Genomic DNA, 14,032 nt, shown 5'->3' on the forward strand with positions numbered 1-14,032 from the left:
CTGTTTCGTAACTTTAAAATAAATAGTGTTTTGCTATTTCTTTTAATGTATATATAGTGATTAAATGATAAATGGTGAAAGAAAGTTACGTTTTGATTGATCATTAATTAAAAGATTTATAATCATTGTTATCGGAGAATTTTTGTGTTTGTTGATTCATTTCTGATTTAGCTAGTATAAAGAAGACAACTAAGAGTTACACATTTTGGATAAATATTAGTATTTCATTAATGATATGAAAGACAACATGAAGCTTTAAATGAAAACTCAAATTAATTAAGAAGTATGAAATTGTTAGCGGAAGACCTCCGTATTTTCTGAACTTCTTGTTTCACGTTTTAACATAACAACATAAAAGGTGTAACTTACAGGATAAAGAATGCTGGTCCTTGCGTGTGATAATGATTATGCTCACTTCCAATCTGTAGGTGCTTTCGACGTCTTTTAGACTAACTGGATGGCAAAACCAATTGATTCAGTGCGACCAAAGTGACCAGTGTCCAAAGAGAACCGAATCACCAGAATTGCCACTGTTTATTTTGAAGACAGTTTATCAGTTTATATTTTCACCTGTGTGTTTTTCCGTTTTCATTTCCTGTTTCAATACTTTCACTCTTGTATGTTTTAAATCTCTGTCTTTCTAGGAAGTGAGTTTATCTATTTTTCCTTTAGATACTAACTATTACTTTTACAACAAATATTACGAATTTATAAAATTTAATATACATAAGTTTGAATATATATATATATATATATATATATATATATATATATATATAACAGCGTGATATGTGGTCGAGCATTCGTGCAGCATGAACAAACCATCTCTATTGACTATTGCTGGATGTCTATGGACAACTTTGCGGTGTATTTCATGGAGTTCAGCCCTTGTAATGGTCTGCATTGTTGGTTTCATCTTTTCAGAGAATGACATGATTGATCACTCCCATCATAGATTACCATACCAGCAAAACACCTGTGGGTGGAAAAATATTTAGGAAACTGACCTGGACGTTGATCACGGTTCAACCATTGTTGTAGCAACTTACAAGGAGTGAAAAAGTGGCCTGACTTGACCGCGACTCGAACCCGGGATCTCCAGCATACTGTGCCGATGCGTTAACCACTACGCCACCCAGTCCGCTTCCCAGAACAGCCAAACACTCTCCCACTCCTGCAGTCGGTGCTTTCTACTCAATGGCTTGTACCACAGCCTAAGCTGCTGTGCTTGGACAATCCAGTGTCCATATACTGAGAACACCTTTAACGGTTTGAAACGACCGATTTATTTTACACACCACAATCCCCTGTAGGTGCGAATTAAACAACTCACAAAAAGTGAAAAAATGGCTCGACTGCACCGACTTCAGGAGGGAGAGAGTGTTTAGCTGTTTTGGGAGGCGGACTGGGTGGCCTAGTGGTTAACGCATCGGTACGGTATGCTGGAGATTCCGGGTTGGAGTCCCGGTCCAGTCAAGCTACTTTTTCACTCTTCGTAAGTTGTTTAATTCGCACCTACAGAGGATTGTGGTGTGTAAAATAAACCGGTTGTTTCCTCCTTCCATTAATATATATTGTCGTAGCAAATTCGTTTTTCATCTGAAGTGGCAATCCAATGCAGAAAATTTTCCCAGGTGTTCTTTACACTCAGAAAACTAGACATACGGCGTTTTTATTATTGACTGGTGTCAGCTCATGTTGGTATCCTTGATAGCAACATTTTCAGCTTACTGATTGCAGGAAGCCGCCGATGGCGGCACTTTATTCGCCATTCCTAGCCCAAATGCACTATTAATGTTTTTCGTAGCTTGTTATGCAAAATGTACCGATTTGAACTTGTGAAATAAATACTAATTGTGTTCTCCATGGAGCACTTTCATGCGACCCTGTTCAGCAAGGTACACTGCCTCCTGACTGTCTGGGTACCCCTGTCTGTGATATTAGGTGTCTGACCCTATTTCATCTCTTTGTTGTTTTGGTGAGATGAGATCCCACCAGACGTCAAATTGGTCATTTCATTCGCACCAAACTGATGCGATGGATTTACTTCCGCATATGAAAACGTTCCTTGAGAAGTTATCTCTATGTAGCCGTGTTAAGGTGATACATGTTTCGTGGCAGTTGTTATTAAGTTAATTGTGTGTAGGTTCCAGTTTGGTGTTTAGGTTACTCATTTATTTGACAAACTTATTTATGTATTCCAAATACAGCCTGCGAAGCTAATGTATATTGGGAGAATCAACAACCAAGTTGATTAACAACAATGGGAAATTCAGTCGGCCAGGGCTTACTTTTCAAGGTATTATCTCATTCGCGTGGTAGAACTGAGGAAAACCCATGAAGGAATCCCTTGAGAAAGTATGTAACTTCGGTTTATTTATTGAAGTGAGAGAATGTGTAAACTTTAGTGTACATGTTAAGAAAATATCTGACGTAACATCGAATATGTAGTATTATATTAACATTAAATACAGCGTGTAAGAAGTAAGACTATGTAGGAAGAAAATGAAGGAATTTTATTATATATAATGATCTTATCTTAAAATCTAAATTTTTGTACAAATAGTAATAAAACAAGCATTTTAGAGATTTGTTGAAGTGCAAATGGCAATAAAGTATAAGAAAGAGATAAAGAACAGATAGAATGTCACATATCATGGAAGACAAGGCAGCTTCCAAGCTAGAAAATAAGAAAGCCAAAAGAGCTGTGGCAGTAGCAAAAGCAAAGGCCATAGACGATGCTTATGCAGAGCTGGAAAAGAAAGGTGAATACAGACGAATAATGTGTGTAGCCAAAGCAAGAGATAGAGTATCCAAGGACATCACATCAATCAAGCAGATAAAAGACGACAAGGGTAAATTGCTGCAGGTTTAGAAATTGATCCAGGACAGGGGAGAAACTATTTTAAGGTACTAAGTGAGGAGAACCAGAGAGAAATGTATGAGGATGGGATGGCAACAGAAAGAGAGGTTGAAGAAATAAGCAGGATAGAATTGGAAAACGCAGTTAGGAAAATGAAAAACAAGAAATCAGTGAGTGCTGATCAAATACTGGTAGAGGTTTGAAAAAGCCTTGCTAAAAAAGGAATAGATATCTTATAGAATCTTACGAAAAAATTGTGGAAGCAGAAGAAGATAACGGATGAGTGGAGGGAAAGTATATTATCAGCAATTTATAAAGGTAAAGATGATGCGCAAGACCGTGGAAATTACAAGGGAATTAAATTGATGTCTCATACTATGGAAATATGAGAAAGGTTAGTTGAAGAAAGGATACGACAAGAGGAGACTTGGAGAGGATCAGTTTTGTTTCATGTTAGGAAGAGTAACAACTAATGTGATCTTCGCGCTGAGGCAGTTGGTGGAACAATATAAGAAAATACAAGCAGAGTTGTACCTCGTTTTCATAAATTTGGAAAAGGTATAGGACAGAATGGCCAAATAAGAACTATAGCAATGCATGAAAGAGGAGTAGATTTTTGAAAAATGTGTATAGCTAGTAAGGGACATGTACGAAGGAGCAGAGATCCAAGTGAAAAATAGTGTGAATATGGCCTGAAGGTTTCTCTGTGGAAGTTGGTCTACATCAGGAATCCGTTCTCAGCCCGTATTTGCTCAATTTAATAATGGATGTGTTGGCGATGAATGTAAAAAGTAGAGCACCATGTAGTATGTTGTTCGCGGATGATGATGTTATATGCAATGCATCCAAAGAAAAGGCAGGAAAGAAACTGGAAGAATGAAGAAGAGTGCTTGAAGAGAGAGGCATCAGAATAGATAGAACAAACACAGACTATATTGTTATTTACCGCTTGTATGCGTGTCATAACAAGTGTATGAACAACTTTACAAGTTGTATGTTAATTATTTTTTAATGGTTATCTTTTGTGTTCAGTTTATTGTCTGTCATTTTGATTTCCAATTGCTTGTTTTTGTTTATCATTTTCGTTTTTCATTTGTTTATTTTCCGTTTTCGTCGTTATTAATGATTTGTCAACAACTCTAAGGCAATAAATAGCACCAAGTGCTAAGTGAGGACGGTGGATTCTTCCAGACTGTTCCAGAACAATCAAATATCGGTGAGATTGTTCCTTTATTTTATTTATTAAGTGTTTGCACCAACTGATATTATTAATATTCAATTGTATTCGTTCTTTAAATGTGTTTACATTATGATAAGTATTATGTTAATGGAATAATTCAAAATTCTCAATGAGATTGAAATAGAGTCCACGAATCCACTCTCCAATTTCATAATCATATAATGGATACGGAACAAATTAGTAATACTAAATCAGATAATATAAATTTACAGACGGTCAATTCGATGTCATCTTCAGAAAGTGGCATCCAAACTCCAGTTGATAATGTAACAGGAACTATTAAAGATCCCAACACCATCACGCAAATAGTTAAAACAAAATACTTATCGCATCATCTAGCTCCATATTTTCTATTTGTCAAATCATCCACAGAAGAACTTGCGAAAAAGCATATAATGTCAGTCAGTAGGAAACTGTTTCTTGCGGAAATCCCATTTATAGAAAACGTTAAAATAGGAAGAAACCTATTATGAGCGTGTGGCCCCCCTCACTCCCATTCCATTTTAATTTTTCCCAGTTACTCTTGTCTGAAGTGGAATAAGGCTCCATGGATTATACGTTGACGCAAACTTTATGGTACGGTTTTATCTTTCTCAACGAGTTTGCAACGCTGTGCTGTGGTGATTTGCATTTCCTGTGGAAGGTGGACAGGGAAGTAAAACGGCAGAAACACTATAAAGAAATAGTTCGACAAGCTCTAGCATCATCTATGTTTATATTTATCATTTCTAGTATTTTGATTATATAACTTTCGTAGCGTATAAAAGTGACATACGACGATATGAATATTGTCTGTGAAATGGTGCCTTACAATAATTAGCGTGGTTAGCATCAAGCGTAAGAACACAAACGCCTAATGCAAAACGCGCGAACTCTACTCTGTGCGGCCATGAATGATTGTATGATCTAAGAAGTGTAGTCAGTGCTACAAAATCGTTTTATTTAACGAATCATCTTTTGAAATCTTTATAGGTTAATAGTACACAAGTGAAGAACAATGATTGCATTAACGTGAATGTGAAATTTTGATAGAATTATGGATCGTATTCCAGAGAAACGTCAATCATTCGAAATCGCTTGCAAACACGCCGTAAAACTTAAGAATGTGTAACTTTTCATCAAGAAAGAATTTTTAAGTCTTGTAATCATGTTTCCCTTCAATCACGGTAATATTGTATGAATTACTGGTAAGCACAGTTATGTCTGAAGTACTATTAGCTCAGTCAATATTAAGTGGATTGTTACGAATTTCTTGATGAGCCAAGGTGAGTTCTGATAACTGGGAGAAAGCCAGAAACTACCAGATAAGGGAGAAGGCGAGATCAGAAGGAATTAACTTCAATCCCTCCTTTTATTTTCATTTTAATCCCCTGTTGGTGAAGTGAAGTGAAAATAGTGAATTAACGTGTGTTAGATGGTCATGCGCAACCAAGCCGGCAATTCATAATGAAAAATCTATTATCTCTATTGAAAATTCATTTCTCATTATTTTTTTTATTTTTTATTAACATCGATAATGGGCTATAAGTATTCAATACGTACAAAGAAAGTCATTACTAGAATTTTATTGAAAAGGGTGCGTGTGTAAGTAATTTGATATGTGAATTGTTTTAATCAAATAAATTTCATTATATGTATTTCCTTGTTGTCTATTGTTGTTTCAGCATGAATCGCTACCATACGAATTGCTATCAAGATTGTGGGTATTACGTCCAGGTACTAGCGTTGGTTTTGTAAATGTTATGAGGCGTACCGAAGACAGTGGGTACGCGCAAGCGCAACTTTGATCTTAGTCCGTATTGGTTCGTGATCCAATTGGAGGTTTGCATGTCTTTTATTCTAGTGATTATTAATAACGGAGACAATTGCGTGTTACTTCTACCCACTATAAGAAAAGGCGTACCGGACAAGATACGAACCCAGAAGGGTGATAAAAATGACTTCCAAAATAGGGACAAACAGGAATCAAACCCCTTCCGGTCATAAGAATGGCTTTCCCTCACAGGGACAAACGAGAATCGAACCCAATCATGTCATAAGAATGGCATTCTCGAACAAATCAACCCTTTCGGTCATACTATTAAAAATTAAATTCAAATCGGGAGAAGAAGCTAACAAATCCTTGAACACCCAATTCTTCTTCAAAATAAATGGGAAGCATATATACCCCATCATTTAATCTATACTACCGGAATAGTATATGGAATCGAAACAGAAATAACAATGACTAATCTTTTAAATGACATAAAATGCGATTTTCCTGGTACCTCTGCTCGAAGAATACAGCGAAAAAACGAAAAATGAAATCCAACCAACTTCTACGGTAATATTAACTTTTGATTCTCAGCATCTCCCAACAGATATTAAACGAACTGTACGTACATATATACCTGCCATACGACAGTGCATTTTGGGTTGCAACAAATTCGGCCATAGAAAGCATAATTGTCGCTTAAATAAAGTGTTATGTGTAAAATATGGATCAACACATCCAGCAAACACATGTACAAACCCACTTCATTGCATCAATTATGGAGGGAAGCACTCAGGGAACTATCCACAGTGCCCAGAAAGAATTAGACAAGGTAAACTGATGGAACTCGTAGTTAGGGAAAAAATATCATTTAATGGAACTAATGCCATTTTCAAAAAACTTACTAGTGCTACAAACAAATCATATCCTGGTATTGGTTCATAGAGTTATAATTTAATCTCTGAGAATAACTTATCTACTACTCAGCACAAATCTTACGTGGAAGCACTTAATTATAATATGCCACCATTGTTAAAACATTATCCTTCATTAATGAATCATGTGCCTCCTTTGGGTCATTCTATGAAAGATACACCAGGCTCACCACCGGAAAAAAGACGTAGAGGTCACCTGGAAATTTTTCCCATGGAAATGACCTAATGATTCTACACCTCGAGAAAACAACAAAAACAATAAATATGCCCAATCATCACCATCTTTTGAATTTACCCCCAAAGTCAAGCAATACTCAATGAAATATTAATCGGCACAAAATAATAATAAAACTCAAAATAAAGAAGACTCAAATTCATTCTAAAGAAAAACCTACTTGTCTCAACATGATTCTCAAAATAGAATTGAATCTCTAAATTTAAATCCGAAGGGATCACCTAATATGTTTTCTCCAACTTCTATAAACCAATCAGATTGGAAACATACAACACAAAATCAAGATCAATGGATGGATACTGCTTCATCTTCTAATTCGAATCTAAATACACACAATGAACAAAAATCTCGAGAAGCTATTAGAAAACTTATTTCTTAATTTATCACGTCATGTGTGGGAAACTACTCAAAAACACAATTTGAATCGATGTTGAATAGCTTATATTCATTATTAAAATTATAAAGTATAATTTTATATAGCCAGTTGTACAAAGGAAAGACTTACCATTATGCAATGGAATTCACAAAGCATATATGGAAAATTGCAATATCTCAAAACATTAGTTTCTATTTTCTGGCCAGATGTTATATTAATACAAGAAACTTGATGCATTCCAAAAATTACCTTGAAACTTAAAAGATATCAATGTGTTAATCTGATTCGTCATGATGCTCATGAAGGAATCGCCATTTGTGTCAAAAATAATTTGAGTTTCAAAGCTTTTCATATTAATTTACAATATACACATCCGCATATCCAATTAATTGGCATTAAAATCTGGAGCTTAAAAACACTTAACATTTATATTCCTCCCAAAATGCATGTGGATCACACTTTCTGGCGATAATTATTCTCTAAAAATGATATCGGTTACATAGGCGAAGATTCTAATATTCATTCAGAATTATGGGGCTCAAATAGAACTGATTCTGCAGGTCGGAGCTTTCTTAAGGAACTCTTAGACTCCTCGTACCTGTACCTTAATGATGGCTCTCCTACACGAATACCAAATAGTACATTAAGTGCTCCAGATCTCACACTAACGAAAAGCGATCACGTAGAAACAGAATGGAAAACATATTTTCGTACTTGCTCAAACGATCATTTCCCCAATATTTTTAAAACACACTTCATATTATCTGGAAACAATTATAATTATATCAAAGATTTTACCTTTGAGTCAAAATTACAACATGTGTACACAAAAATTCCATGGGCAGAATATCAAAATATAATACAAAATCGAATTACTCAGTATAATAACTCTTCTAAAATTTTTAAACTGAGTAAAACCACGGTTTCATCTTTAAATAAAGAAATTAAATATACTGAATCAGATTTTAGATATTCATCTGCTTGCCAACACCGTAGACCTATATGGTGGAATACACTTTGTCAAAAACATGTGAATAATACTATTCATGCCTTTAAAATTTTTATATGGATACGCACACACAAAACTTTTTATAACTATGAACAACAACGAGCTAAACGCTTAAGGTGGCAAGAGTTCTGCAATACTGTATCAGATCGTACTCCGACCTATAAAATCGGGAATTTTTGGAAAAAACTTCAACAATAGCATTTCACACACAACACACAAATTCATTTATACAATCTAGAACGGATACCTTGCACTATCAATACTGATCACAGATTACTATCGCAGTTTTTATTAAATAATCCGAATATAGAACTTGACAAAAATTTTACAATGTCTAAATTAGAAACATTACTTAAATATATACATAAAAATACTACACCGGGCATGAATGGAATTAGTTATTTACAGCATTAAAAAACCACAGGTCTGCAGATGTTGCTGAATTTTTATAATCATATTTGGAATACAGGTCAAATACCATTAAACGGGAAAAAAAAGTTCTAATATTACCTATTCCAAAAAATAATAAAGATCCAAATACGTTAAATAACTTTCGATCAATAGCCCTTATTATCCTGTTCATATAAATTTTTCGAAAATTTAATATTAAACAGACTAAATTGTTTTTTAGAGACAAATTTTCTCATTTCATATTACTGGTCTTAAAAAAAATCAACTTGTGATGCATTAACGTTTTTATTACTAGATATTTATAAAGCATTCATCACAAGAGGAGCCCTTTTGGTTACTTCATTTAACATAAAAGGAGCTTATGATCATGTGATATTAGACATTCTAGTGTAGAAAATGTTTAAACTCCAAATTCCTGGAAAGATGATTAGAATTATACATAACACTTTAATAAACAGACAAGTGTGTATAAAAGTGAAAAACTCATATTCTACACCACGCGTAACATCTTTAGGCTTATTGCAAGGAAGTAAATTAAGCCCGATTTTATTTAACATATATGTAGCTGATTTAATAACTTCACCATGGGAAAATAGTACCATTACCTCTTTCATCTATGATCTACTAATAAGTTCTTGTACAACTCATATTAAACGTCTAATACCATGTATGGAGCATAACTTACGTATTATCAATATATGGATGAACAACAAGGCATCAGAACTTAAATGGAACAAAACAAAATTTATTATCTTTACTAGAAAAAGAAATTTACAAAAGTATCAGTTGCAATATCATAATAATAAATTAAAATCTATCAAATATCTTGGATTAATATTAGATCGTAAGTTAAATTGGAAAGCACAAATACAATTTCGTACTCAAGAAAATATAAAATACATTAATTTATTTAAATGTCTTTCTTCCAAAAGATGGGACATTAATCCGTTTACTTTAGTATCAATATTACATCAAGGCTGTATATCGAAAATGTCATATGGTAGTATATTCTATAACAAATCCGGCCAATACTACAACTAGTTAAAACAATCAATATATAATCTATCTAAAATATTTTTTTCTCAACCATCTTTCTGTCCAAACAAGGCTTTATTAAAGGAATCAGACTATACACCCTTACCAATACTATTCTCCAAATTGGCCTCTAAATTTTTAATAAAAGCGTTCGGCAAATTTAACTCTCCAATTCTTCTCAAACTCCAACAGATAGAACTGCTTCTAAAATAAAAGAACGCTCCTTATACCCGTAACTGTCCTTGGATAGTCCAGGCATTCTTCAATTTTAAATCACTAAAGACAGCGATACATAAAGTTCCATCGCTTCCATATTTTGTCTGGAACTATAAGGTTAATTTGATATAAATAGAAGTGATGAAACCTGTATACATACCAGTTACAAAAGAAGAGCTCGAACAAAAACGTTATCAATATTTGTGGAAGGACTTTAGGCAACAATTTGATGAAGATGCCATACTTATTCATACAGATGCATCAAAATTTAACAATATCAACGTAGGATCAGCAGTATATATACCGTCTAGAACAACAACGCTTCAATATAAATTACCTATAAAAACCACAATTTTTGAAGGAGAAGCATTTGCCATCCGACAGGCATTATTATATATCAAAAAACAAAATTACTAAATCTTTTATATGTACAGACTCATTAAGTGTGTTAACAGCTTTAAATTCTCTACATTGGAACAATTCTACAACATGGACTCTTCCAAATACCAACCATCTTTATCTTACAATGACGAAGAACAATTATGAAATATATTTCACTTTCATTAAAGCTGATGTCAACATCGAAACGAATAGCAATATTATAGACAACGCAACAAAAACTTCATGTCTTGACGGAAAACCAACGATTATCAAATTATCGCCAAGGAATTATATAATTGTATTAAAGAGTTTCGTAAGGAAGAGTTAATCACCTGGTATAACAAGCAACAATCACTACCTGGAAAATTTTACTACACATTTTTACTTCCCTGCAAGACCAAATGAAAAAATATATATATTTAAACCTGGATTAATCGGGAAATCATAATTTATTACCAACTTATTTTTGAAACAACGCTAACACCTATAAAATTATTCCAAATACGTAAAAAACCTACGTATCATTGCTGGTGCGATAAAGGAATAGGAACACTTAATCATATTATTTTTGAATGTGAATTGTTTCAACCTCTACGCTTACAGTTATTAACACAGTTACATAAACACCTAGGATATGCACCATTTTCTTATATATTGGCATCCAACAACTGGCCATCAATTAAAGCTTTTATACATTTAACATAAAAAAAAATATTCTTTCTTTTTTGCATTTCTAGCACATACTGATGGATACCTGGTGCGCCTATTGAACACTATTAATAGTGCAGAAGACAAGACAGAAGATCAAGAATTAGTATACATCGCTGTAAATGTGAATTTCAATTTAAAATAATTATACGTATAACAATTATATATGTAATTTTAGAAAACCAGTAAGGCATGAATTAATCTGATAATCGTCTGTTTCCTACATATTTATTCGATACGATATGACTTAACATCAGCATGAAGTTCTAAATAGTACCGGACCCAAACGGGTCCTTGTCTATCTTCCTCGACTCGATGTCTTGTCTTTAACAGTAGTTATGTAATAATCTAAAATACGCAAAATTCAACAAAATTCCAGTAAAATTGAACAAGATTGATTTTAACCCTAACTCTGGTATCATTTTAGTTTAAACGTAGGCTACGCCAAGCTTTTATGCCAATGTTCTTTTGTTGCGGTCCGTAGTTTGTGGACACATCTCTATATTAATCTATGGAGAAAAGAAGAAATACATATGATATGAATAAACGTAATTATGCAAAATAAGCAGTTAAAATGAGATAATGTTGTATTAAGTAAGAATTATATAATAGAAACATAAGAAGTAATTAATAAAGTAAATGATAAAATTGAATTATAATATATGGAGATAAGTTATAATACCTAAAGTTATGTATTACATGGAGGTGCTCACAATCTATTTCCCCGAAGGCTCATAAAAGTAAATCAATTGAAGCTAATTATATGGCGTTTTAACATACCTAACCTAACATCCAACCTAACCTAGTGGAAAGTCTTAGCTAGCTATGAAGAAAGAACTACTTACTTATGTATACTTGAAGACCAGGAACCTGGTCTGTATACCGGAGTTATGGTGTACGTCAATGTAATTAATACTGACCTTTGTTTTGTGAATAATAATCTTTTGACTTTAAATCAGAAATATTTTGATCTGTGTTATTGTGTATTTAATCTTTGAACTGTTTTCTTTCATTCTGTAACCATATGATATTCTGAACATTATTCATTTGCGTTGTGTGTGTCGATTTGCCTGAAACACTGTAAATTTTACCGTATTTATTTGTTATTCGGCTCGGGGTAACAACGTCTGTGGCAAGAACTTGGAGCTCGTTATGCGTAGCTCAATTCATTAACTTTCCAGAATACTATTCTGGTGGCGACCTAGGTATAGTTGTCTGTGTCGCCTCGCGTTTGTCCTACAGGCTACAACCTTCGGATCACGTGGGGACCCATAATAATCAACTATTGACATTGGGCCAAAGTTTCCAACCATCATAGGACGAGGACGAGGACTGTTCGTCGCGACGAGCTGCAGACGTCATGGAGATATTGAATTGTCGTCATGGTGAAGAAAGTAGTGAGATATTACAATATGGCACTCAACAAAGAAGGCGGGAACTCCCTACGTGGAGAAAGGCGACTACCTATCTCAAAATTGAAGTATTTTGAATCGTACCTCGACCAGAATGAAGGATTAAATATAGAAACCCAACACAGAATACAATCTGGCTGGGTGAACTGGAGAAAGATGAGCGGGGTGCTGTGTGACAAAAATGCAAGTTCTGGGTTAAAAGGCCATATAAAATGGTAATAAGACCAGCCATAATCTAGAGTAATGATACATGGGCAGGGAAATTTTTATAAGAAAGTTCTAAGTCACATGTATTATTTTTGAACACTTTTGTTACGGATAAAAATGTCATAGATTCCATTGAAATCGAACCAAGAACAGTTACATAAAAGGGGAATGCGAAACTATTCTTTTGGTAGCCCACCTTAGTTAAATAGAAAATGAACAAATCACTTGGCTCTAAATTTGAACAAAGACAAGGGCATCGCTCAGCAAAAATTAGTGCCTTTTTAACAAATTTATTTTTCATGTTTTTTGTTTTGTTTTGAAAACGCTATTTTGAATCGCAACTAATATTATTCTGTTTTGTCTTTTATAGTGTTACGCCCATACCAAAGTTCGTTCAGAAGTCCGAGGAGGCGGAAGGAAGCCATGGCCGCAGAAGGGATTAGGCAAGGCTCGTCATGGAAGTATTCGTTCTCCTCTTTGGAAAGGTGGAGGAGTAGCTCATGGACCCCGGTCACCAACACCACATTTTTTTATGTTGCCTTTCTATTATCGTGTGAATGGCCTTACATCAACTCTTTCCGTCAAGTTGGCACAGGTACTATATATTGAAACTATCAATGCTTCCAAATATAAAGGATCTATTTTCTTTGTGTATGCATTTATAGGTTTTTTCAAGTAAGAGACAGCTAGTGTTTGTTTGGTGGTTATTCGGTATTTATCTTCTAGTGAAGCGTTTCTTAAATATCTTCACCCTTATAACCACTTTAAATGCAATTTCGAATCAGGAAATTGTTTGCAGAAAATTATTTATTGAATTTTGAGGGCGCTTCAATTCAAAGGTGATTTCTAATTTCTCATGAGCATACAGATCCTTACGCGTACATGTATTATATTTCACCAAAGACATGCGTCTACTATTATATGTGCTGCACAAAGATCATAATACTGTGCGAGTAACTTGTTAAACCTGGGAGTGGATGTTGTGATTAGATGTTTTATAAATAAAAGCGTAAGACGAGTGAAATTTACAGAAAACATCTAGCACGTTATGATAATGGTACTCTTAAAAGCAGAAAAATATTTGATTCGTGCAAATGGTTTAATGACGGTCGTTATTATTACATGACATTCCTGGCCGAAGTGGATCAGAGCTCACTTCAGAAGTTTCTGTAAACATCCTAAAAATAGGATAATGTTCTTGAAAGTTGATACAGGGTGTTTCAAACCAACACCGACAACGTTTGGCAGGTG

General features: G+C 34.2%; 1 protein-coding gene across 2 annotated transcripts in view; it reads left to right on the plus strand.

The window, feature by feature from the left end:
- The window catches only part of mRpL4 (mitochondrial ribosomal protein L4), a 49,382-nt gene that overhangs the window by 17,539 nt on the left and 17,811 nt on the right, over positions 1-14,032 (plus strand). For both annotated transcript variants that reach the window (XM_081765154.1, XM_081765153.1), the window contains exon 4: positions 13,152-13,376. In XM_081765154.1, the coding sequence (XP_081621280.1) occupies positions 13,152-13,376 (225 nt within the window). The remainder of the gene's footprint in view (positions 1-13,151; positions 13,377-14,032) is intronic.

This window comes from Thermobia domestica, chromosome 7 (genome assembly GCF_964235325.1).
Source record: "Thermobia domestica chromosome 7, izTheDome1.hap1.1, whole genome shotgun sequence".
In the NCBI taxonomy this organism is placed as follows: Eukaryota; Metazoa; Arthropoda; class Insecta; order Zygentoma; family Lepismatidae; genus Thermobia; species Thermobia domestica.